Source organism: Poeciliopsis prolifica, unplaced genomic scaffold (assembly GCF_027474105.1).
Source record: "Poeciliopsis prolifica strain line A6 unplaced genomic scaffold, Auburn_PproV2 SCAFFOLD007, whole genome shotgun sequence".
Lineage (NCBI taxonomy): Eukaryota > Metazoa > Chordata > Actinopteri > Cyprinodontiformes > Poeciliidae > Poeciliopsis > Poeciliopsis prolifica.
The window spans coordinates 8,925,998-8,951,565 of record NW_026562382.1 but is presented as its reverse complement, the minus strand read 5'-3'; the positions used below and the strand labels follow the sequence as shown (position 1 = coordinate 8,951,565).

At 37.5% G+C, this 25,568-nt stretch overlaps 1 protein-coding gene across 3 annotated transcripts in view; it reads left to right on the top strand.

Moving 5' to 3' along the window:
• frmpd4 (FERM and PDZ domain containing 4) overlaps positions 1 to 25,568 on the top strand; it is a 39,120-nt gene that overhangs the window by 2,959 nt on the left and 10,593 nt on the right. Inside the window, exons 1-6 of one of the 3 annotated variants that reach the window (XM_055032198.1) lie at positions 3,938 to 4,481; positions 15,438 to 15,554; positions 21,366 to 21,526; positions 21,791 to 21,893; positions 23,413 to 23,458; positions 24,312 to 24,416. In XM_055032198.1, coding sequence (XP_054888173.1) covers positions 4,441 to 4,481; positions 15,438 to 15,554; positions 21,366 to 21,526; positions 21,791 to 21,893; positions 23,413 to 23,458; positions 24,312 to 24,416 — 573 coding nt within the window. In that variant the 5' untranslated portion in view covers positions 3,938 to 4,440. Of the gene's footprint in view, positions 1 to 3,937; positions 4,482 to 15,437; positions 15,555 to 15,753; positions 16,081 to 21,365; positions 21,527 to 21,790; positions 21,894 to 23,412; positions 23,459 to 24,311; positions 24,417 to 25,568 lie in introns of those variants that run through there. The other 2 variants (XM_055032197.1, XM_055032199.1) reach the window with 2 other exon arrangements.

The following is a 25,568-nucleotide window of genomic DNA, read 5'->3' as shown; positions in this document are numbered from 1 at the left end:
CAAATTTGTTGTTGTAATCTGAGAAAATGTGAAAAGTCATCATTTAAAAGCAGCGACACATTTCTTACTTTAATACCTACCGGAAGTGGTTTCAGATGGTCAGATGTAGCAAACATGAGCCCCCAATAACCATTGGCATATTTTATAACTATCGGGTCATCCACACAGTTGCTACAGTGTCAACCTTTGTGTCCTCATTACAAGGTTTTATTTGCTTCTCTCATAATGAGCTGCTGCCTGCCACTAGCGCACTGAATGTTATCAGCAGGTCTGGTAAAACTTACACTAAAAATCTCTAATCTGCTCAAAGCATGGCAGGTAACACTTGACTTCTTATCCAAATTAATCATACCTCTGGTTATATTAAAATTCTGCCCTAAAAGCAGTTAATTCACTGAGTAAATCAGCCACAGCTTCAGCATAATTAGTGTCAAAAAACATAAAACCCCTCAGGGAATCAGGTCGGCATTTTTTGCAGTTCTCTGCAAATACACAACTCTATTAGTGGTGCTCTTATAAACTAATTTTGTAGTTTTCCAGATGCCATTTCAAGGAGGATAAATTTTTGCCTTGCATACTAAAATGTGTGTGTGGCAGAAAACTGGACATAAACCTTAGTACTCTTACCACCCTGGTAAAACAAGGAGGTAGCAGCACCATGCTATGGGTATTTGTTTTCTTTGACAAGAAAGGGAAGGTTGTCAGAGTTGTTGTGAAGATGGAGCTTCATATAAGGCGGGAAAACCTACAGGAAGTTGTAAAAAAACTTTCAGCTGGTTGACCTTCCAGAAGGACAGAACAGATAAAATTACAGCCGGAACCACAAAGAAATAGTTTACTGTAAATCTAAACATGTTCAGGTGTTTAAATGGCCCTGTCAAAGTCTAAGCCTGAAGATATTTAGGAATCGGAGACCAGACTTTAAAATTGATGTTCAAGGATGTGTCTCCAGACCTATAAAGCTCGTTCTATGAAGTACTTATTCACTTTGAATATAAATATTCACTGTATAATATTCCTTTCACTTAGACCTAATTTGTATGAATTTTTAACCTAAATTCCTAACAAAACAATGGGAAAACATATTAAAAGGGATGTCAATACCTTTCCCATATCTTTTTTTCAAGATACTGTATTTGGAAATACAATCTCAGTCTGTTTTTGTAACCACTTTAATTGTTTTCTCTGCTGTCCCTTAGCAGCACTTTTCCAGTTGGCACTATTCCAATGGTTAGCATGTCCTTATTATGTTTTAAGGTAAGCAATGTGATCCAAAAGCAGCGTTTGCAAAATTTAAGCACTGCTGAGTTTAAATAACCAAGTGTCGCAGAATGTCTGAAATCAGCTGTTTTAAAAGGAACTCAGGAAAAAAAAAATGGTATCAGCAGGACAGCAGGGTTTTATCGGTCAAAGCTTCAGCCATAGTCGCCTTAGATCACGCTTCTGCCTGACCCTAATATCCTCTGCCACTCATGCAGGCCTCTGGGCCGCAGTCCCAAACAGACTAACCTAACCGTCCAGAAAATGCTGAATCTCTCAATCCTGCTGCCATCGGACACTGCGATTTGCGTTGGAAGCAGGTCATTGAACATGTTTTTTTTTTCACTTTTCAGAGAATCCTTCATGTCTTCTGTTCATTCCTAAAATACATGTTCCAATATTCCTTCTAGGCATGAGTAATTTGCAATGTGCGTGGTTTCTGAATGTTATTAACATAACGTCTCAAAGTGATTTTTAAAAATAATTGCCTCAACTCACATCACAATGTTCTACCACCAATCTGCATCTTTTTCTGTGACTGCAAACAAATCCAAGCTTGACTCTGAGTGGAAGTGACAACCTTCTTTATGCTGTGTATCACTCTCAGCAAAGGCACATTGAGTCACTCTTCAGATTCTTACATGTTGTGGCATTTTAGCCTAAATTCGGTGCTAAGCACCTCTGTGAGCTTTCACTGTTTCTGCTTGGAATTTCCCCCTAAAAGACAAACATGTTTAATTCTTTCTGCCATCAGGTAACATTTGTACTGATTAATCTTTTCCTTTTTGTGTAGTGCTTTGAACTGAGTTTCAAACTGATTTTGAACATTTCTCAATCATCTTGATTTTACAGTCTTATAATCAAAGTCTCTTTTTGGCAATTGGCTCAGTTCTAAGAAGCCATTTGACAGCTGGAGGAAATTGCTTGATAGAATCTGTTCGATGTCATGTTGTCTGTGTGTTTCGCTCCTCTCTGGATCACAAAGGAAGTTATTTGACTACTGTGAAACACTCATTTTATCCGAACTGTCATAAAAAAAAAAAGTACAAAACATTTAACTTCAAGCATGAGGTTAAATGGCTCTGTGTGTTTTTATTTTTGGAAAGAGGATGTATCTGTGCTGTTTAATTTATGAAAGGTGGTTCCCACTCCTGAGGGCATTCTTCATTTGATGGTGGGACTGATCTGTGCTGTTTCCTCAGGTATTCCTTCAATTTCTAAGTGATTTCTACTTACATCAATTAAAAAAATAAGTAAATAAACAGGTACAGCATAAAGTGGATTGCTTTCAGATGCTCTATTAGATGTTTTTTTTTTGTTTGTTTTTTGTTTTCTAGTATCTTCTTTGGCATCATCTTTGTTTTCATCAGCCGAAAGTGAGCATAGCATTAAGGCAAATAATTACAAACTAGAACTTTAATTATTAAGCCTCAGTAAAGAATAATGTGCACATCATTAGTGTGTTCACCATCCCCACCCATTTCTCCAGTTAAGTAAATTTACCGAACATTTTACAGATTATAGAGAGAGAAAGAAGTAAATTATTTAAATCACTGACAAAAAACATATGGAAAAGGTATAAAAAACCCTCTATGTTAATAAAAACTATCTCTGCCCATCAAGTACTGAAAAGGCCTTTTGTAGACAGACACTTGAAAGAAAACATTTAAAAAACGCGAAAGCTTAAGCTCTTCACTGATGCCAAGACTCCCACCGTATTAAAAATATGGCTCTCGAAGGCATCTCTAAAGAGTAAGAGGCTTATAGTGTAACTTTCAGAGGATTTTTTTTTCTATTTCCCACAGCTTTCTAAATGTTGCAGAGCTGCAGAGCTGTAAACATGCAAAATTAGCAAAGTTTTCCTTCATCAGGACAGTGACCCTAAACAGCTACAGCCACACTGGTCTGGTTTAAATTAAAGCAACAAGCTTCAGTCCAGACCTAAATATAACTCACAATTTCTGGTAAAACTTTAAAAAATATATGTTCAAAACCCATAAATACTCACTCAACTTGAATTATTTTGCAAATAATGGTGAACAAAATGTTCAGTATCTTGATGGACAAAGCTAGTTAGTTCAAATATAATCAAAAAGAGATGTAGCTGCAATTGCATGGAAAGATGTACACACTGATCCAGTGTGGACATCTATACACACCAGCTATATTTTCGTTTCACTTCAATAACTTTTTTTTTACTGAGACAATGAAAGTTTTAGAGAAAAATAAGACTTCCATATATACTTAAACCTTCTCCTTTTGTGTTTTTTTACCACCAACACAAGTTTACTCTTGAGTTTGCGTCAGATGAGATGCTGAAAGGTTCGGATGCTCCTTGCTGAGCACTGAGAGTGAGCATTTAGCAGCTGAACTACATTGAAAGGTCAAAACAAATGCGCTGTGCAGTACAGGCGGTGTGACGTGCAGCTGTGAGGCAGAGACCTCAGCTGGGGAGGGGGACACATCCTCATAACGCAACAGCTGCTCTCCTGTGCTGTTGCTCCTGAAGCTGTTGCTCCTGTGTTGTTTTATGGGATCTGTGTGCATGTGCCATCTCATTCATCTGGCTGCTTTTTTTTTTCAAAATTTTCACTCTTCCAGGCAAAACACTAAATGTTTTAGATATGATCCAGGCATGCTTTGGGGAGGGGGAATTCCGGGACACAGGCAGCACCCCTCATTTGCAAATATTGTGCCTCCTGCAGACACATGGGCTTAACGAGCTCTCACATTCCTGTTTCTCTCCCCTCCACTTTCATCTCCCACCAACATCGCCGACCCCCCTCCCTTTCCTTTCGCTCAGGCTCTCTCTGTGCCTCCCTCCAAAGCTGTTGTTACGGTGCGGCTCCCGCACATCATTCCACTGCGATGGAAATTAAATGAAGGTGGCTTAGCACAGCTAACAGATTCATGCTTTGAAGGATGTAACCGGGGGAAGCTGCGCTGCCAGATCCTTTTTTCCATGGGATGTGGATTTGTGCTGTTGAGGCGAGGACACAGCAATCACTCAGCCATGCGGAGGCTCAGAGAAAACGACTAATCTCTACACCTGACTTCTGGAAGCCTTACTTTTGTTTTTCTTTCCCTTTGCATAATTTACTGCTGAAAAACAGCGCATAACAATGGTGCCGGAGTGAAGTTAATTTTGCATGTGTAGGTTGATTGCAGTCTGCAGCACACATGGATGTGTTCAGCTTTGTCAAGATGCCAAAGCTTTCAGGGTGAGTTCGGCTGTCATATATACTAAGCGGACTGTAAATGTGCGTTTACTGGAAATCGTGTTCATGCGTTTCAGAGGCGTTGCTGTAAAGAACCACAGAGGATTCACATGTTGAGCCGCTGCCTTGGAAATGCTGAGTTAATAATCTTCTGAGGTAGCAAGTTGTGCAGTCATGTATGATGGGGAATGAATGAGAAAACAAGGAGGATGGCAGTGGGGGCGGATGCTAAAAGCTAGGATGATTCATTTGCTCTAAACTGTGTGCATCCAAGTTCATAAATTTATCATGCAGCAAATAATTACTGTTTTTCTGCATAAGTGCTCAGGGTTTTTAGTCCATGTTAATCATTTTACTTTTTAAAAATCAAATGTCCAAAGTTGTTAGTTCCCTATTTGCTCATTTATAAATTATGAACAAAAATGGATGGATGGATTGATTGAAATTTTAGATAATGGAATAGGAAATAAAGTCTGGCAGTACAATTATATTTCCATATTCTGTATTATTTTTTCCTTTCAGATTCAGATCTGGGAAAAACTCAAACCTAATTCCATAGTTTTGCTGACGTTTTCAGATAGTTTAGAGGAGAAATAAACTGAGGTTGTTTCAAATGGTTAAATTCTTAAATCAATAGGAAATGATCATTAAGGAAATGGAGATGCAATTCATTATGCTTGTCCTTACATTTAATAATTCAGCACGATCTGATTTGGCTCGTCCGATATATTTAATACTTAAGTGGCTTAAAAATAAAACTTATTTTTTGCAAATAGCTACACAGGATCTTCCTGAAGATAATCTGTAGGATCTTTACATTATTTTCTTCTTAAATATATTTCATTTAGTATATCTGGTGTGTAAGAAAAGAGGAAAGGACAAATGAATAGAGCTTGGAGGAATAGATGTTTTCATTGTGAGGAGTAACAACTCACTTTGGAGGCCATGGCTCTGCCATTGGACATTAATCCTTTCTGGGGATTAGCCTCCTTCAAACACATCACAGACCACTGATGGAGAGAACAGCTGATCATTAATACAAGACGCTGAATGTGACGAAGAAATTTTATGACACAGGAATGGCCATTTGGAACAAAATCTCAAGTATGAGTCATCAACAAAATGCTCTTGCTTTTCTGAGGCCAAGAATATGTAAATAAGAACAATATTGTTGCTCTTTTTGTACAATTAGTGCCAATCATTACAGAAATGGAAATGTACAACGATAGGATAGCATTGTTGTTGGTCTCCCTCCTTGATGTCGTGCATTATGTGGCTCCCAGTGGAGCACCAACGTCGCTACTTCCTGTCACAGTTAATAATGCCATGCACTATTGTCTCTGATCATGAGTTAGCTCTGCTACATTTACACATTTTATGTTTTGTTTTTCACATTCTCAGCTGCCAGCGAGAATTTAACACACAACGATAGCTCGCTATGTTAAGTGAGGAAAGCCACTTCATGTATAAAGAGCATTTAGACATGAAGCCGTCTTCCTGCCTTCGACTCCCCCAGACGTCCAGCTTTTCAGAAACAAGAAGCATCAAATCTTCTTCATTTCTCACTTTGCGGTGAAATCCTGACAGCGTTTCCATGGTGCATTCTCTTGAATCAAAATTCAACACAAGTTGATTTGTGAGCACATTTCAGCGACAAGGCAATTCAAGGTGAAGGTACTACCGCTGAGTACCTTCACTCTTTTGATGTGTTCTGTGGGTGTTTGGAATGGTTTGGCAACAACAGCAGCACAGATGCGGTAATGAGCATCAGCTTCACAAATCTATGCAGATATTGTCAATTATCTTTCAATTACAAGGATTGCTGAACTCTGATGGACTGATCAAATGAAAAATAACAACCTTTATTGTTCCACAGGGAGAAATTCATGGAGAATTGTTCAATAATAGCTTCTTCATCATTCATAAAGGATATATAAAAAAAAAAAAAAGGTTTTTGTCTGAATTTTTTTATCTTTCCTGCAGGAACTTATTACCAGTGGACTTTTATTTTCATCAGCTACTCTTGGATGTGCTTTTGCTAGCTGGGAGTGAATAAGCATACAATACATTGTACTTTGAAACTGAGGCTGTGCTGTAGCACCTTTAACTGAGCACAGCTTAACAGCACGGATAGCAACCGGAATAGATTGTGGAGTCCCAAGTCAGCGACAAAGCTGCTGTTAATAAATCTTTTTTAGTTCCCAAATTTTTGATTGATCAGTTATTGCGTCACCATTTTTGTATGTCCTTTAGAATAACGTTCTCATGTGGTGGCATACCCCAAACAGCATAGATAAAGATTTTCACCTTAAAGTAGCACTTCCACAATGACAAAATTAAAGAAAATGATGCCCTGTTTATCCTGTCTGATCAACATGTCAGACATGATGAGTCTGAAAGGGATTCAAACAAAAACAGGGCTCAGCATAATAGTTCCCAGAAAATTATAAAAATATTTTATTTATTAACTGTGTTTATTATTTATAAGTTCGTCTGGATTATAATTGGGTCATTTAGATATTAACAATAGCCACCCAAAATTAAATGTCACTGGCTCGCTCCTTACCCACTCAACTCCTCTAGACTAGCAGCAGCAATTCAACAACATCTGGAGGAACTGAGATTGGCATACAAACTACTTCACAGTCCAAAGCTCCAAAGAACAGTTGTAAACAGCCTAATGAGAAGTATTGTTGTGATGACAAGCTAAAGGTGATGTATATAAGCTCTGTTTCTTAAGTAACATGTATTATTTGATCCATTGTTCAACATGTTTTGACAGCATACTTTCAACATAAAAAATCATTGGTCTGGACTGAAATTGATTTGCGTCCATGCTTATCAGAGCACAACAAAAAACAAAAAGATCTTTCATATATATAGCCAATAAAAGCTTTTAGGGACGAGAGGTTCAGAAATGGCTGTGGGTCAAAACCAGGAGCCAACTGGCAGGGGAATGAGGTCGCAAGCATTAATTTTGTTCTGTCCTTTGGAGCTTTTCACATAAAACTAAATGTTGCAGGAGACTCCATGTCAGCTGCTGCAGAAAACATCTGTTGCTGTGTTTGGTTTAAGTTTTACTTGGAGAGCAGAAAAGACTTTAAGCAAGGAAATTGGATCTACTTTTACAGCTTGAAATTTAGTGCTTTGCAAAGGTAGATGCTTTACTTTTTCCAAGATTTTGGGGCTCCACCGTGGTACAATTGGTAGCTCCGTTGCCTTACAGCAATGGGGTCCTTCTGCATACAGCTTGCATCTTCTTGTCATGCATGGATGAGTTCTGTTCAGGTGCCTAAAGCCAAAAACACAACAACTGCTAGATTAATTGCATTCTGTTGGTTGCCCTTAGGTTTAAGTGCTTCTGCATGTTTGTTCTATGTATCTTTGTGGTGTCCTGTGATGTACTGGCAACCTGTGCATAGCGTGCCATGCCTCTCGCCAAGATGATTGCTGATAATAGGCATCAGCCACCCCACGACCCTTCAAACACAAGCAGGTATAGGCAACTGATGGAAGGTTATTACTAAGGTTTCAGAGGCTACCCAACGGTAAAATAATGTATAATTGTATAATTATTGTGTAATTGTGAAGTGAAAAAAAGGTTGTATGGTTTTCAAATATTTCCCAACTAAATATGAAAGCATTTACTACTTCTAAATAAAATCTACCAACCAACCTGCTTTAGCAGGCCACCTTATTAGTAACGTTGTATTTTCCTTTGGAACCATGGGTCATTTTTATTCCATGTCACAAATATGCACATCTTGTTGCAACAGTCACAAAAAATTCAATGAAAATGACAGGAAGTCAGAAAATGGAACTAATATGTTCACAGTTTATTAACAACAGCACTTATTAAGAAATGGACGTTTCATTACTCGGCTGAATAGACTTGAGAGTTTGTACAGGGCAAAGAAAACCACGATTGCGTCCCACATTTGATCAGTAACTCCTTTATACAATGGTAGGTTTTGGATGTTTGTCAGGTGAGCTGGACCCAGCAGGAGACTGATTCCCTCGCTTACTGTAGTGAATCGTAGCGGGTGGGCTACTTCCCAGATTCCCATATATATATATATATATATATATATATATATATATATATATATATATATATATATATATATATATATATATATACACGTAAGCGAGTGAGTCAGTGAATGAGAGAGAGGGAACTGCAGACAGAGAGAGATGTTCAGGGTAGTGTGGTTGCCCATAGTAACAATGTCTGAGCTTGACCGAAGATTAACTCAGGAATGTAAGATTCTGTTGGAATATTAGAGAAGATAGACACCCAAATTTTAAAGTGAATGTTGGTGTTCAGAAGATTTGCATAGTAATAATCCATGAGGCTAAACGTTGCTAGCTCCATTTCTTGTGATTGTATTGATGTGTACTTGTTGTATAATTCCTATCATAAGGATTTTGTTGCGTATCAGCAAGGAACAGCCTTTTCTTCCACTTGGCTCCAGTAAATAAAATTTAAAAAAAACCAGACAAAATGGCACGCTTACTCACACGAGGCATTCAAACAGCAGGGGAAAACTGAGTTGTCTACTGTAGATAGAGCATCATACGTGACTTCTCTAGCGTTCACAGGGACATTTCGATAGCAGGATGTAAATAACAGATTTGACTGTTTTTCTGCCATGCTGCTATATTGGCCAAAGGCTTAAAGCCATGTTGGTGGTTGGTGAAGTCAAGCAGAGGGCAGATGCGCTCTGAAACAAAAGACTGCATCTTGTGTGCCTTCAAGATGAGGAGCAGAAGGAGAAATCTTTTAATCAAAAATGTTCCTCTACGTCTACAGCGCTGCTCTGCACATCGCCTCAATTTCTTCCCATGAGATGATTATTTCTGTCTCTCTGCAGATTTTATATTCAAAATCCCATTTGCAGCCTGTCTCTGCATACATGTCAGTGGTGTTTATTGCAACACCACTGGCAAAAAAAAAAAAAAAAAACTACAACAAAGGATCAAAATTCCCACGCTCTCTTCAATGTGTTTCACAGGGCATCATAAGTCATACTTGCAACATTTCCTATTACACAAGAGAACAAAACATATCTTTATTCTTCAGTAAGCTTAAAAGGTTTTTCCTGGGCTTGCAGGAGAGTGACAAATCTTACTCACACCATTAGATGATTGAAGACATTCATACTTAATGACTCATTGTGTCTACTACTATTTACAAAAAAAACTACCATTGAAACTGTGCAGGTACTACTGTCAGAAGTTTACTTGAATATTTATTTTTGGCTTTTAGTGTTTAATTTGAACCATCTGTTATTTTTTTTTGTTTGTTTGTTTTTTTGATAGGCATGAAAATAACACATTTGTCAAATCCGAGACCCAGTCAAGACCAAGACCAGCGGCACGCTCTGCCCAACACAATAAAATGCGAAATATGATAAAAACTGCTTCTCAAATTGATCTGAAAATTCCACATACTCCTAAAAACACCTAGATATTAAATTCTAAGAGCTGAAATAAATGATTATCAATTTGAACTCTTCTTTGTTCTGCTTTGCTTTCGTCTCTGCAGAGGTTTCACGTTGTCCCCAACAAGATAACACCCTGAGTGGTTGCTCATATTGCCTGTCAGAAACAAATAACGGTCCTCAGTGAGACTCCGGTCCTATCGTTCATATTAAAAAGCCGTTCAGAAGAATCAGCTCGTTTGTGAAAGTCACATCACTCTGTGGAAGACTTTGGTCACAGCCTTGTCACACATGTGCAACACATCAGTCATCACCTCCGCACAATAAGTGCAGTAAGTGATACTAAGTGATTTCATCAGCACACACTATGAATGGTGTGTTTTTAATGGAGTTGAGGTTGGGATCATTCATTGTGATTACAATTAACTGTACTTATTAACTCCAGAACCAGTTTAATGTGCGTTAGAGTCCACTCTAAAGTTCAAACACCCAGCCATGTTTAAAATTCAACAAATTCGACTGGTGGTGAAGTTGAACAATGTTGAGGCGATCCTACATCCTACTTTCAGTAGCTCAAAATTTTTCTCATCTGAGATCAGAACCTTTTTTTCAAAAAGGATTAGGCTAGTACATGTGGATGGGATCCAGCATAAACCATAGATGAAGGTGATTTATAAAGTAACATTTTCTTGATCCTCAGTCTATGCTATTTTGAAACTCAGTGAGAACAATGAAAGTGGAGTTCCAGCATATTCTACAGGATATCCCAGGTTTTCCAGTTACATTTTCCTTTTCTTTAAAGCACGAGTTTGCATCAGATGAATGCAGATAGTTAGATAGTTAAGCTGGCAACAGAACAATGATCCAAATTCACAAGAAAACTGCTTACAGAATAGGGGAAAGCGACTGAAATTAAGCTTTCAGAATGACCCTGACTTCATTTTGACGGAAAGTCAATTAAAAAATGTTAAAAGATTTATTCTAAGATTTTCTGTAAGGAAATTTTCTTGAATATCTAAAATTGATCAAATATTACAGCAGAAGCTTATTGACACTACAAAATACCAGTGGTCAAGATGCAACTTCCTAAAACATTGATCCAAATAGTGGGGAAAAAAATATGTATTTGAGCCTGCATGCATAATTTCAAACCTCTCTGGATTGTTAAAAAAATGTATCCAATTAACATTATGATCTCAATTCCTGTTTCTAAACTTCCTGAAGTTGAATGTTGTCTGCCTATTTCATCCCATAAAAAGTAAAGAAAAGAAAAATCTAAGTATGTAAATGTTTTTAAATTCCCAAACTTCTTTATTTTGAGAGACTCGGGAAGAGAGTCAGGACAACTTCCTCAATATCCTTCCTGAAACGTGAGTTCAATAAAATGTAATTAGCTGAATGGGATGAGTGTATTTTTTTATCTTTCAGATATGATGGCAATGCAAACTAATGTTGCATGTATTGTGGCTTTCTTGACCTCAGGCTATTCCCTTGTCCTTCCCAAGTGCATGCTGGGAAACTTAAAAGGGAATTCATGGTTTGGTCCCCCTGGCCATCAGCACATAAACATCACTTGCAGCCACGTGCAGATGGGAGTCACTGACGCAAAGCACTTGTCAAAGGAAATAATGCTCTGAATACCTCATGAAAGAACAGCTTTATTGCATTCTCTATGGGTTTACGGCAGACATTTGTTGCCGGAACAGGGTTTCATATTGCCAACCCTTGTGGAGATTGTCGGTGTGAATTATTCAAACTAACTTGAGTGTCTGTGTTGGAATGTTGCTCCTCCAAGCAGTCGCCTTTTCTATAATGCATCATCACTCCCTTCATGATTAGGATATGCACCCTTTATGGTTGTTCTGTGACGAGCATGTGTTGAAAAACATGGAGGTTTAAACTGAACTTCTTTGATAAAGGAAGCCTATTGGCACTATGGATGCAGTCTTTCTGTGTGAAAGTCTGAGAAGTAATCTCCCTTTTTTTCAAACACTTTGACATAAGTTATTTTTTGTAAAGATATTAAAAAGAATGAATACATGTATCCATGTATTTTTTAAATATTAAAAAGCTGTTTTCTGCTGTGATTTCAAAGAAATTATATTGATCTATTTCATTTTCTTTTTCTAACAAGGAGGTTGATTTTTTTTTTTCCTATTGGCCTTAATACTTTTAAAAATGGTTGTTTGGCTATTACAGCAAATCAACAAGTAGGATCTAAAAATATCTCAAATCATAATGCCATCAAGCATTTTTAAGTTCCCCACTGACCTACATTTAGCTCCCCTTTTACTTCTAATTGTCGAGCAATGACTCTTGGGTAACCTGTTCATGAATTGTGTAGCATGGCTTGCCTTCTTAGAGCTTGATTACTTAGTCCGATGTGACTGTGCAGGTATTACTTATTAATGCCTGATGAAGAAGATCAGTTTCACTGTCCGCCAGTGGGTGAGCCCTCTGAGCCTTTTGGTTAGTATGGACTGCTGCGACTGAGTGGCATGATGGGCCTCCCATGTGCAGACAAAATAAATCAAAGATCATTGTATCTTTGACTGCAGTGTCATTACAGTCATTAGTGCCCAGAGAGACAGAAAACTGATTTTCAGGGACACCTTTTTTTTCGGATTAGAAACATATCCTGAAGAGACGTCTTTTGAAATTGTAAGTATATTTTGTTATGTTGTAGACCTTGGGAGAAATGTCAAACACAACATTGAGGAAGTTGTCTTACATTCTGCAACTTGGAAAGTTATCATCGTTATGAGGACGTGCTGGTACTTTTTATTTTAATCTGGATGAGTTTGCATGGTTGTTTTCACAGTTCTAAGACTTATAACAGCGATGGTCAGAGATAATAGTGTCTGACATCCTGATTTGAGTACCGGTACTTCTAAATGTACAGCTTTGGAACCTGTATCCAATTAATGCACTGTGGGTCAAATCAATCCATGTCAACATACCAACACAACTGATTTGGGAAAGAAATCAGATTTCTTGGACTGTTTAGAGGTGGAAAGTAGAACACTGACAGCTGTTTAAGGCACAGATGGGCATTAACGTCTCTCATAACGAGAGTGGGAATTGAGTCTGAAACTTGGACCTGAGTTGCATTTATGTTGCACAAAGAGTTGAGAGTTCAGTTCAACTTTAGTTTACCTACATAATTAATCTCAAACATGTAATCTCAAGACAATGTAATAAAAAAGTAAATTCAATCATAAATACATTCCAACTGATCCTAGTTATCAAACAGTGTAGTCAAGTTCATTTATTACCTTATTACTTTTTTAAAAAGTTATTTTTAAGGAAATGCAGCAGATTTAATCAAATTTTTTGATTTACAGCATTTACTCTTTGTGGTAAAGCATGTAGCAACAATAGCAACTCATACTGTACATGGATGCAGCAATAGTGGAGAGGAAAAACTTCAGCACAATCCAAACCTGGCTCAGCGTGATCGACCATCTGTCATGACTGATTGGAGGCTTGAGAATACAGAGCATACACACAAAAAAGAAGCATAAGCATTGATTAAGTTCTACTTTGCGTGTTAGAGGGAAAAAAAAGAAGTTAATGGCCAGAGTTGCTCCTTTATTGGCTTCATCTGGGAGAGAAGCACGGCTTACCAGATCAGCTCTGAGCAGGTTTTAAAGTACGTAGGATAAACGGAAGGACATACAGTTGCTGCAAAAGCTCAGGCAATATCTTTGTATAGGATAGACACAGGGTTAAACACTGAAAGACAGGGCCAAGGGCATCATAGAGGGAGAATGTAAAGTTGTTGGCAGCAGTGGCTCAGCCAATGTCTCCCTTCAGGAAGCAGTCACAGCTAAACAAAGTGCCAGATGAGAGGTAGTTTCTACATCGAGTAAAAAAGAACAGAGACAATATAAAGCTTGAAGTTGAAAAAGCAGCAAATAATGCAAAATTGGAGAGAAGAATAACAGCAGAGCAAGGAGACGTGATCAGTGTGTTCTCCAGTAGTCTAAGCCTGTATAGTTGTTTAACTACAGAGATTCCTTATGATAACCTAAGCTACTCTAACTATAGGCTTTATCGAAATGAAAGGTTTTATCCTGCTATTTAAAGTAGCCAGGGTGTCTGCCTCACAGACAAACACTGTCAGTGAGTCTCACAAGAGAGCAGCCTGATAACTAAAGATCTGCCTCCTATTTTACCTTTAGAAACTGTATGAACAAACCAGTAAACTTGCAGTCTGAAAGCAAACAATTAAAAGAAAAATAAATTGTTCTATCCTTTTAATTTTCAACAAAACTCTTTCTGCAGTATTTTGGATTAGTCAAAGCATTTGTTTCAACTGCATTTAGTGAACTTCCTGATAGTAAATAATTACAGTAGATGATGTAACAAATGAATGGGGCAGCAAAGTGCAACAATGGATGTGCCAGGAAAACAGAGCTTGTTCACTAGTTGGACTTTTTCCTTTTAATGAATCAACCATGGTTTTAACCAACACAACATCTTTTAAGTGTTTCTTTCTTTTGTTTTTGTTTTTTGCAATAGTCAAGGGTATTTAAGAGTTGAATAATTTTATAGCCATGACGTTTTACTCAGAATATCTTAGAAGATTATGGAAAATGATTATAATCTCGCATAATACACCGGGAATTCTTATTGATGTCGCATAAAGCTGCCATATGAACATAAACTATAAAGAGACACACTTGCATGTAAATATGCAAGACAGCAGTGCACAATTCATTAGCATTGGTACTGTAACTGGGGGAAACATTTTAGAGGGAATGAAAAAAAGAGCTTTGAATAATAAATGTGAAGAGCCCTGTTACATGGCAGACAAGCCTTTGAAGTGACATAACTTTCTGCCACCACTTTCCAGCATCACCAGTGTGCAGACACAAAGGCAGTGATAAAAGGAAAACAGAGGGGGTGCATGCAAAAAAAAAAAAAGAAGACACGACTGTGTTCCAACCCATCCCACTTTTCTGGAAAGCCTCCACTTAATTGTGGCTCAAAGAAATGATTCTGCATTGCTTGGGTTTGTCAACAAAATCAGACAATGACGTGATACCATTTGAGTTACTACAATAATAGTTTTCTTGTTTTCCAAGAAAGGTTATCAGATCAGTTTAAGATTGAGTCACTGAAAAAAAACTGGTTTAGAAGAAGATTCATGTGTGCTTTATGCTTTAAAGAGTGCGCTGAAATCCACAAATGAAGCCAATTCCATGCCTCTGAAGCATCGGAGGGAGGCATGACAACTCTGCCTGGATCGAGCTTATGTAATTAATTTGATTTGTATTCACTCACTGAACTGCGCCTATGGAACATTGTTTGTCACATTGGACTCAGAAACCCCCTTGTACTTGACTGGGACTCTTCTGTGTCAGTGTGCTCTGTTTTTGGGTTGTGGATAACGTTATATGAAAGTGATTGGATATTATTTCTAGCTCATTTAAAAGTTTGCATTTTTTCCCCTATTCAGAGGCAGTTTCAGGGTTTCACGTAGTTCTTTTCATGTTCTGCACCTTTGCAGCCACAGGACCAAATCCTCTGGTTGGCCGCCCCCGTCAGGGACCTTGAGTGCTTCCCAAGGACCCCCAAATGGATGGGACATGGGCACCATCAGAGAGGGGCGTGACTGCTACATCAAGTAAGTGCCCTGTGTTTAAAGAAACAGAGGGGGAGCTCTCTCCATCCCAGATGTTTCATGCGCGTTTTGCCAACCTGTGATTATTCCGACCACGTCACTGCCTCCACACTGTCTCCATCAGTGCATTCAGAATACTGATTCTTTTTTCTCTTCCTTCAACTGCTGCACGCTCTCACTGCCCCTGCTGACTGCCTTTCTCTCTCCTTCTCTCTGTCTCTATCTCTCTTTCTCTCTCCTTCTCTCTCTGTCTCTATCTCTCTTTCTCTCTCTGTCTCTATCTCTCTTTCTCTCTCTGTCTCTCTCTCACTCCGATACACCCACTATACTTTCTTATGCAGTCTCCCAAATGCAGAAGAGGAGTTTAGAGGGTGTGAGTGTGTATTCTGCTGCTGCGGTAGATCAAATTAAGATGTATTGTTTTTTTTTTTGTTTTTTTCTTATTTTTTTACGAGAGAAAATTGAGTTATTATGCTACCAACGTAGTTGATCCTTCATAAGTGGCACTTCAGGCAATCTGTCCAGGCAGGTAAAAACAATATTGATTTTTTTATTTTAATTGTCTATGTGCAATATAGTTTAGTAAGTGAGTGTTTTCTCTTTAGCTGAGTGTATTGTACTGGAAAATGACTGCTGTGCATGCAAACATTTTCTGTAAATTATTTACACACAATGTTAATTATTTTTAATTCATTACTAAAAAGTAAAATACAGCGGAAGTGTGGATTATTGTTTCAAATGCATCCAAACAAGCTAATATTAGAAATGATTCTCAAAAGAGGAGTAGAGCACTTGTCACACATGGGTCGTAGCACGAGAAGCATGATGTCAGAGGAGTTATATAAGAAGTACGGAGCAGTGAAAGCGCTGGATGCCGAGTGTGTCTGCATGAGACAGATCGTGGAGGCTTGCTTGGCTCCAGCTTCTCCTTTCTAAATTTGAGGAAGACTCATGAAAAATCAAGCATCTCTTCCTGAAACTGTCTGAGGTTGAGTTTGGGCTTTATTGGCTCCCTGGTGCTGATGTTCAAGTCTTGTGTTTTTCTCAACGAAACACATGCCAAGTCTGCATGACACGAGCGCATGAATAAAGTAATATGGGTTTAATATTTAGCTTGACACTTGTTTTTTTTTTTTGCAAATTGGGGTGTACTTTAGAGACCAATACAAAAATATACTGAAAAGTTGATGAGTACAATGCGTTCATTATTAATCAGTATCACACTATTAAAACCAACTTTTCAATTTTTACCAATAAATTAGGGTAAATATTGCTACTTTTCATAGCAATTTTGCTCTCAGTCAGATTTACTAATTTTTATAATAAAAATTATTTTGCTCATGTAGTTTGTCCTTGAAAAGAAGAAAAAAATATTAGGCATACTATGGTAATTAAATATTAAATTTTTGAAATCTATTTTAAGAGGAGGCATGAAAACCTTTTCCTGACAAATGTGTTACTGTTTCAGTGTTAGCCTGAAAGCACATTTGATCTTACCAGAAGCATTATCTCTAAACCACTTAAAGCTGTTAACAAATTTTTAAATTTAGTTCAGATACTGTGGCATGGACATTGTTTTTCCTCATTCTGAAAGCTGGTGCCCATCTCCAGCGAATGTTTCGGGTGAGAGGCGGGATACACCCCGTCCAGTCTGTTGCAAGGAAACAACGAGACAGACAGACAGGACAAACAACCATGCACACACACTCACACCTAAGGAGAATTTAGAGCGACCAATTAACCTGACAATCATGTTTTTGAAACCCATACTACAAGGCAACAGCACTACCAGCTGTGCAGCCCCGCTTTGAAGATATAAACAGTTTAAATCTGTCCCAGCAATGTACCATGTTAGCTTTTCCACTATCTTGATTCACTTCCTAGAAGTGCTTCATTGATAAGATGTTGAAGTAGGAAGGTTGATGTTAGCATTAGTGCTATCACTACACTACCTAAGTTCTTGCCTTAACCCCATTGCTGTTACCCTTAAAACACGTATATGTAAGTAATTGTGTTACTATCATTGTCAAGGGGTTCTAATGAATTCATTAAACGTGAACATAATGATGGAGAATAACAGCCAACCCAACCAACCTATCCAGTTAACTTCTGATCAAAAGAAATAGAATTTGTGACAAAATAAAGTGACTAAAGTCGAACATTATATTTACAAAACTATGCTCGATTAATGGCCAATATTTAATATTTATTTAATGGCCAATATATAATTCAATATAACATTTTTTTTACAGTGCAGAGGAATGAAATGTGCAGCTGCCTTTCTGTTAGATGAAAAATATTTTGAAGCTTGAGATGACATGTAATGGTCACACATGGTACACTTTGGAGAGCATAAAAACTACTTACCTAGAGACAAGTTTTATTTATTTAAATGTATTTATTTTCTGTACAATATACTGTCCATAATTTTTAAGTACAGTAATTCAACGTATTATATAATTCACTTGGGCCTATAGACAAAATTGAAAAGGCAGAAAAAAATATTAAGTCATGGCTTCATTTCATGAGAAGGAAACATGTCATTAAGATCCTCATCAAAGCAGGATTTTGAGGCAAGAAAAACAGGATATTGCTTTGGTTTTAGGCTTACTTTCTTCTTCTACTGCTCCCAAAACAGCAAGAATTCAGCAAGAAAGCACATGGAAATACACTACACAGTCCATCAGACCAGCGTTTCCTGCTGCCTGTGTTTGTTCGTCTTATTCATGATAAAAACCCTCAGCATGACTTGTGATTTCTGTACAAAGCGTTGTGGAGCTACGCAAGTAGATAATGGGTGTGATTAGAGGGCATTAGATGCATGGCTGTCTGCACAATGGGAACCTAGCCATGTTCAGCAGGTGGCCTTGGAGGGGACAGAACAGTGCTCTTCCTGAATGCACAAGTCCATATGTTTTTGATCGGTGCACAAGCTGCTGAGTTTATTTCTCTACAGCAAAAACTAACAAACTATCTTTCTACACACATTTTTATTTCTTTCTATAATTTCAAGCCATATCCTGCAGCAACTGTTGTTCCTATATAAAGAGTGAATCACAGCATGGTGTTCATTTAATGGGGGACACCTTTTCTTTGTATTTTTTAGCAGTGTTAGTGGATGTACTTTCAAAGGACAATACTTTTAAATCATGAACATTTGTAGCCAATCACCATTTTTAAATTGCAAATTAGGCTGCTGGAAAATCATATTCTTTGATTTTGATGTTTGAACTTGAACTTGTCTCCACATTGTCTCCACAAACATTGCAAGTTAAACATGTTGTTCAATTTGTATTTATAAAACCTATGAGCTATAATGGTTTTATAGGGAATCTTGATGCTGAAAAATATAATGTAGCATATTTCTCCAAGACATTTTTCAATTATATTTATGTCAGTAAAATTAATGCAAATTTTTGCATTGATGATGAATCCTGGCTGCAGAATTGATACATGGATTTTGTCTTTTTTACAAGCTCTAATTTGTTCAACTACAAAACATTTGTTCAATTAAAAACAAGGTGAGTGATGCTGTTATGCCTCAAGGTTTCTCCTTAAAAAGAGTTTTTATTTTGACAATAAACTAATTTATTTTCCCATGAAATTTTCTGATTATAAAAAGCCAAAACTTGAATAACATTTATAGTTCTCTGTAACTGCAAAGGCTTTGGTTATTTCATTGTTCAGGACAACTGAATAAACAATAAAATTGCAAAACAGAGAAATGTCATAGGAGAGAAGCTGAAATTCTGCACCGAATAGATGTAATTTTGAAACCCTCAGGCAGCACTGAAATAAAAACAGACATGCCTCTGTTGTGAAAATCACAGTGCAGGCATATAGGGAAAAAACAAAGATATACAACATGCTAAAAAACAATGCACTCATAAAGTAGGAAACTGTCTAGAGAATCTAAAATTGAACTGCATTATTATGAAGACATTGTTTAGTTTTATTTTAATTAATCTTATTTTTACACTCTTTAAGTAAAACAATACAAAAACGCTTTCTGCCAATATTACAAAATCTCAACTCTAAAGCAAAACATTTTGATTTTAATTCTACTTTTTAATCCATATTATTGTCTATCAAATTAGTAATATTACAATGTTTTTATTGACATCAACCTTGAAAGTCATCTTGAAAGGAAAAAAATAACCTTCTCAAGCTCTCAACAGTTTAAACTAAACCATAATCACTTTGAGAGTTTAAACTAAACCATAATCACTTTGAGAAATCTAAAATATTTATTTTTTATTTCATGTTATGGTGGAGAAATGTAGTTTCTGATAACTCATGAAATTATTCTGTGTAAACTTTAAGCCTTTCACTGCAAAGAAGTATGACAATGTGGAAGGAAAGTTGTTGGAAGTCCCATTTACAGTTTGCCACAGGTGAGGTATTCAACTTAACAATTATGTGACATCAGGCGACTTATCGGATGAAGACAGGATTTAACTTTTCTGAATGTAAAACACTATGCATTGCATTTGGTTAATTAATATAAACAGAAAAAAAAACAACTTCCTGTCCTTATCAGTGAGTCAGTGAGCTTCATTTTCAATAGTATCTGCTGAGTATCTCTAAGACAAATCATACATTTACAACCATACAAACTGGAAATGTTGTTCATTTGAGTCCTAATAAAACAGGAGTAGATGACGGCATAGAAACAATCTAATTTGTAATAAAATAACAGCATTTTGGGCTGAGGGAAAAAGCATTATCCTATCAAACACAGGAGTAATAACCATAAAAGCTTTGTTGTTGTCCCTCTTTAAGGGTTGGATGATCATCTTCACACTGAACAAATATAGTTATGAAACAAAAAGAAGCATCATATGTTATGTTGCACTGTTAGAAATGTATGCAGATCAAGATTTATCAAGCTGCTTCTGAGGTTTACCTCGCCTTAAAGATTATGGCCACCCAGATCTCGAACTGACAAGTTATTGTCAGGTTTTATTGGTTATTTTGTTCTTTTACATTTATTATTGTATGGCAGAACTCTAGTTTTTTTTTTTTCTGTGCACCATCTAAATGTGACATTGCAATGGCTTATGACATGACCTTTGTTCTTGGACGAAGCAGAGAAATCATCCCCCTTTTTTTTTTCTCTGACAATCGATTAACATCTTTAAACTTGCTATTCCCATTGCAGCCTTTTTGTGACATTGCAAATCCAAATGACAGATCTGACTGTGTCTTTGTGCCATGAAAGATTAATTGTTGGTATTTAGCTGTGAATATAACGCGTGTTAAGAATAACTGTGAATTACACACTGTCTGCCCAGAGCTTTAATTAACCAGCACTGTTGGCACCATGCAGAGTTGCTGCTGCCGCTCCTGCAGCCAGGGAGAGTGAACAAATGGTGTAAAAATTATACCACACAATATGTGAACTTTGTGTTCAGTTATGCACATCTCTTTAACTTAAAATGCTAGAAATAGTCATCTTTCACAGTGGGTATGAGTTGGAGGTAACTATAAAATGCACTGACAAAAAAATATGAAGGATGTGAAACAATTGAGTTTTTGTTTGTAGCTTTGGTATGTTTTGTGTTTTTGTATGTATGTGTATAAACACATGATAATTTCTACATTATAGTGCTACAAAGTAATACTGATCAACTTAAGAAATGATTGGCCTTCATGGATACCTAATACCCAAAGAATACATGAAGCAACATTTAATTGCTTATAATAAATGTAAATACACTACATTACCTTAGAAAACAATGTAGTACAAAGTCTTATAGTAAGCTAATTAAATAGCAGAATTGACAAGGGAATATTTTAAAATTCTTTCTCCAGTCACGTCTCCCAGAGTAGCTCCCTGGAGGAAGTTTGTCTGGATGGAGACAAGTTTGTCCCCCCCGCGCCCCGGAAGGTGGAGATGAGGCGGGACCCTGTGCTTGGCTTCGGATTTGTGGCAGGAAGCGAGAAACCTGTGGTTGTCCGCTCAGTTACTCCAGGTAATTGAATGACCCACTTGCACACTGAGTTCTCCATATAACCTGAGTCATTCAGTCCACAGCCACATCACGAGAAGAAATCCACCTAAAATGTAGTAGCTTGGAGAAAAACCCTCTTACGCCGATGATTCAGTGATTTTTAACAGCCCTCGATGAGTAAGCGTTCATTACAGCTTTGGCCACAAGACAGGGCACTTAGAAAATGGAGAGCGTTCTGAACCACACGTGTGTGTGCCTGAAGTGTTGTTTGGTGTATTGTGGCAGGGGGTCCATCTGAAGGCAAACTGATCCCCGGGGACGAGATCATCATGATTAATGATGAGCCAGTCAGCTCAGCACCCAGGGAAAGGGTTATCGACCTTGTCAGGTAAGACATTTGCCTTGTGTCACAACTGTCGTGGCTAATTGAATACCAACAAAAACATTTATCTTTAATGAGGATTCTGATATTAGTATTAGTCACTGTTGGGCTTTTAAAGACAATATATCCTTCATATCTGTTTATTGTCACTGTGATGTTTTGTATTTTGTCTGAAGGGGTATGTTCAACTGAATTGATGCATGCACATTACTCTAACCACCTGTGCCATCCAGTGTGATTTAGTTGTGATGTGGATGTTTTGGAGCACTTCATTAGATTAATCACTGATACACCCGAGTCATTGACTGTGAATGATTGCTATATGAGTGGTGTAATAAGGTATGTGGCCTATGCTTCACAGATTAATGGATGTGAATGGGTTTTATCAGTTAATTCAATATACTTCCTTGGGGAAAAAAATGTCAGGCACATGCACTTTTTCTGCTGTCCTCAATAATTTTCTGTTAACCACATTTATTTTTTCAAATCATTCATCCATTCATTGCCTTCTGCTTATTTGAGATCATGGGTGTGATGAGAGTAGTTGCTCCATGGTGGGAAACCCAGGCATTATGGTATGGAGATAGTCTGTCCTGTGAGATCTGGATCTGCACTGGGCTTTCCCACACAGTCTAATTTTCACAGTAAACCTCTAACATAGAGCCTCCAATTGACATCAATTTTCTCTTTTTGATGCAGAGGAGAAGAGGTTGTACTTTGAGCTCCTTCTGGATAAAGGAGCTCTGTACCCTACTTCTAAAGCTCAATGCAGACACCCGTTGGAAGAAACTTATTTTAACCAATTTGTTCCAGAATCTCATTCTTTCAGTGATGATTCATATGTCATTGTGATTGATGAGGGTCAAAAAGCAGATAGATAAAGTGAGTGGTTAGCTTTTTTGCACAGGCCTTTTTTCATTTTGACAACTGAAGATTGTCAAAATCTTCAGTTCTGAAGAACATTTCAGTTCTTCAGAACTGAATTAACTGAACTGTTCAAGATTTCCAAATCAAATAATCTCCTGCCCCATGCCGTGAAATCCTATCCATACAGCCCACAAACAGCATTGTGTTCAAGGTGAATTTAAAGAGTCCCTACTTTTGTAGAAATTTGTGTACTGACTGCTATTATGTGAAGGGCTTTGGCTAAAAAGAGGGTAAAGTAGCCTCGGGTAAAGGGGACAGACCTCGATGAAGAAAGACCGAAACTATTGCCATAACTCATTGAGATTAGGAAGCCCAGTGAATCCTCCTGGCGTTAGACCTCAGAGTGGAGTATTGCCCAGTGGCTAACCCTTTGCTTTCTGGGGCTTTGGGTGGTTCAGCCCAAAAATGAAATAGTAAATTACGTCCATGTAGGACTACAAGCTTTGGATAGAAAAGTGATTGTGGGATCCTGTGTATATTGATGCCCTGTGTCATAATCTGGCTTTTGAGACATGGAACATCCCTTTTACATTATGGCAAGCAGAAATAAAAAGGAAAAGAAAAAAATGCCTGATTTACTTTTCTTTTTGTCTCACAGGAGCTGTAAAGAGTCCATCGTGCTGACTGTTGTTCAGCCATACCCAGTGAGTATCTCCCCTTTGAGTGAAATTAAACTCATTCCTATAGGCCATTTGAGCATTTGGAAGTGATTATTTTGTTGACTCTATGAAAGCAAGTAATTAATCACGTCATATGTTTGTGCTGGCACTCTTTCTGTCATGCCAGTAAAGTTAGAACTTGAGCTGCTCAAACAAAGACAAACCTTTTGAGTGCCCTTATATGTAGGAGTCAGAACCACACAGGAATTTGTATGAACCTGCAACAACAACATTTCCCAGAGATACAACGCACCAGATGGTGGCGAACACTCAGTGCCAGGAGCATAGCCTCTCTGCAGCCTTTGTTTACAGTTCACATAATAAGTTACTGGAAATGGTTTAATGCACCTTCCAAAAACAGACAATGTCGGAACATCAACAAAGAAAACAAGACTTATTGTTTGAGTTTTCTTATGTAGCAGGAAACTCAGATGCCTACCTCATCGTAATATCAAAAACATTTGGTATAAAACTGCAATCTTCCAGTCATTCTTAATGCAAAATGATTCTTTCATGCAGTGTCTATGGTGTCAAGTACTTAATAAGAACCACTTAGAGACTGTTAAATATTTAAAAACAGATTAAGTTGCAGTAATTCATCCTGTGATTACTCATGTTTACAGATTTTTTTACATTCTGTAATATAACAACAAAAGGGTTGTCCTCATTCTTATGTTCTTGATTAGTATTATCGTATCTGTGTCACAGCAAAGAAGAGTTTACACGTTTTAATGGTGAATTTTATTCTTTAATCATACTGGTGATTCATTTTGAAGTGGAAGCTGATTGTCCTTTAAATCCCTGCTTCTGTTTTGTATTTGTTCTTTCTCTCTAAAAGTCACCCAAATCTGCATTCATCAGCGCAGCAAAAAAGGCCAAGTTAAAGACAAATCCTGTTAAAGTCCGCTTTGCTGAAGAGGTCATCGTCAACGGACAGGTCCCAGTAAGTTGAACCTCCTCTTGCTCAGCTTTAGATTTAGAGGTGAAAAAGACAGACTGCTATTTTATGAATCCTTAGCTTTATCTATGTACAATATAAAGAGCATGGCCTTCAAGTAAATGGTGTTTTGTAATGCCATCTCGTTGTGTGAAAGCACATAACCGCCAGCAAGAGATGATGACAGAAAATAGTTACTATTGGCTCAATGTGCCTCAACAAAGGAAAAAGTAGTGGCAAAACAAAGCTGATTTTTTTATTTTTTTTGTGTGTGTGTACAATTGCTTCGTATAATTAATAGGCAAGTCACAGAAAAGAAGATTCAATGAGGATATCAAGGAAAGAGAGCCAAACAGTGTTCATATATCCCCATTTTTAGGCAGAGTGCTTTGCCCAAATCATTCTCCCTTGGTAGAATTGAGGGGACAAACAATAATTGTCATAGTTGCTCAAAGTCGGAGCCTTTGAATTCAGTCTCTGATCCATTGACTGGCTCCTCTGCTACAACTCCTGCTTCCTTTAGGTTCTGCTCTCCTCTTAAAAATATATATGTATTTATAAATCAACCATACACATTTAAATGTCCTCGCATTTCAGCACAGATTGTTTTAAAAAATAGAAACCAGAGAGTTTGACATTCTCCAAAATGCAGTGCTTTCTGTGTGCTTGTCTTCTGTTGGTAGTCCTCCTCCTCTCCTCAGGGAATAAATTCACTTCCTGGCCATTAAACCCATAATAAAATACATAAAATAATATGCAATAAAAGCTTCTTTCATTAGCGTTCACTTCAAACTCAAGTCAGCCTCTAAATTTCCTTTCAGTTTTGCCCTGTTTTTAACATAATTTTTCTTCTTGTTAACTAATGAGGTGGTCCTTTTTGTACTATTGCTTGTTTGAAAAACCATCAAGACTGTATGGAAACCAGTCATTCATTTGAATCATTCAGATGATCCATCAAAGTAGTGATGGGTTGGTTGGGAACCGGGGGTGTTATTTTATTGTCACGCCTCTTTAAACACCTTCACAACTACTGTATGTTTATGACCCGTCTGCTTTTTTTCTTGCTGTTTGTTCCCTCATCTTTTCTAACAAACTTCTGAGGCATTTACTGAATACCTGGGTTTGAAGCTTAGTAAAGAGACTATTTTTTTTTAATGA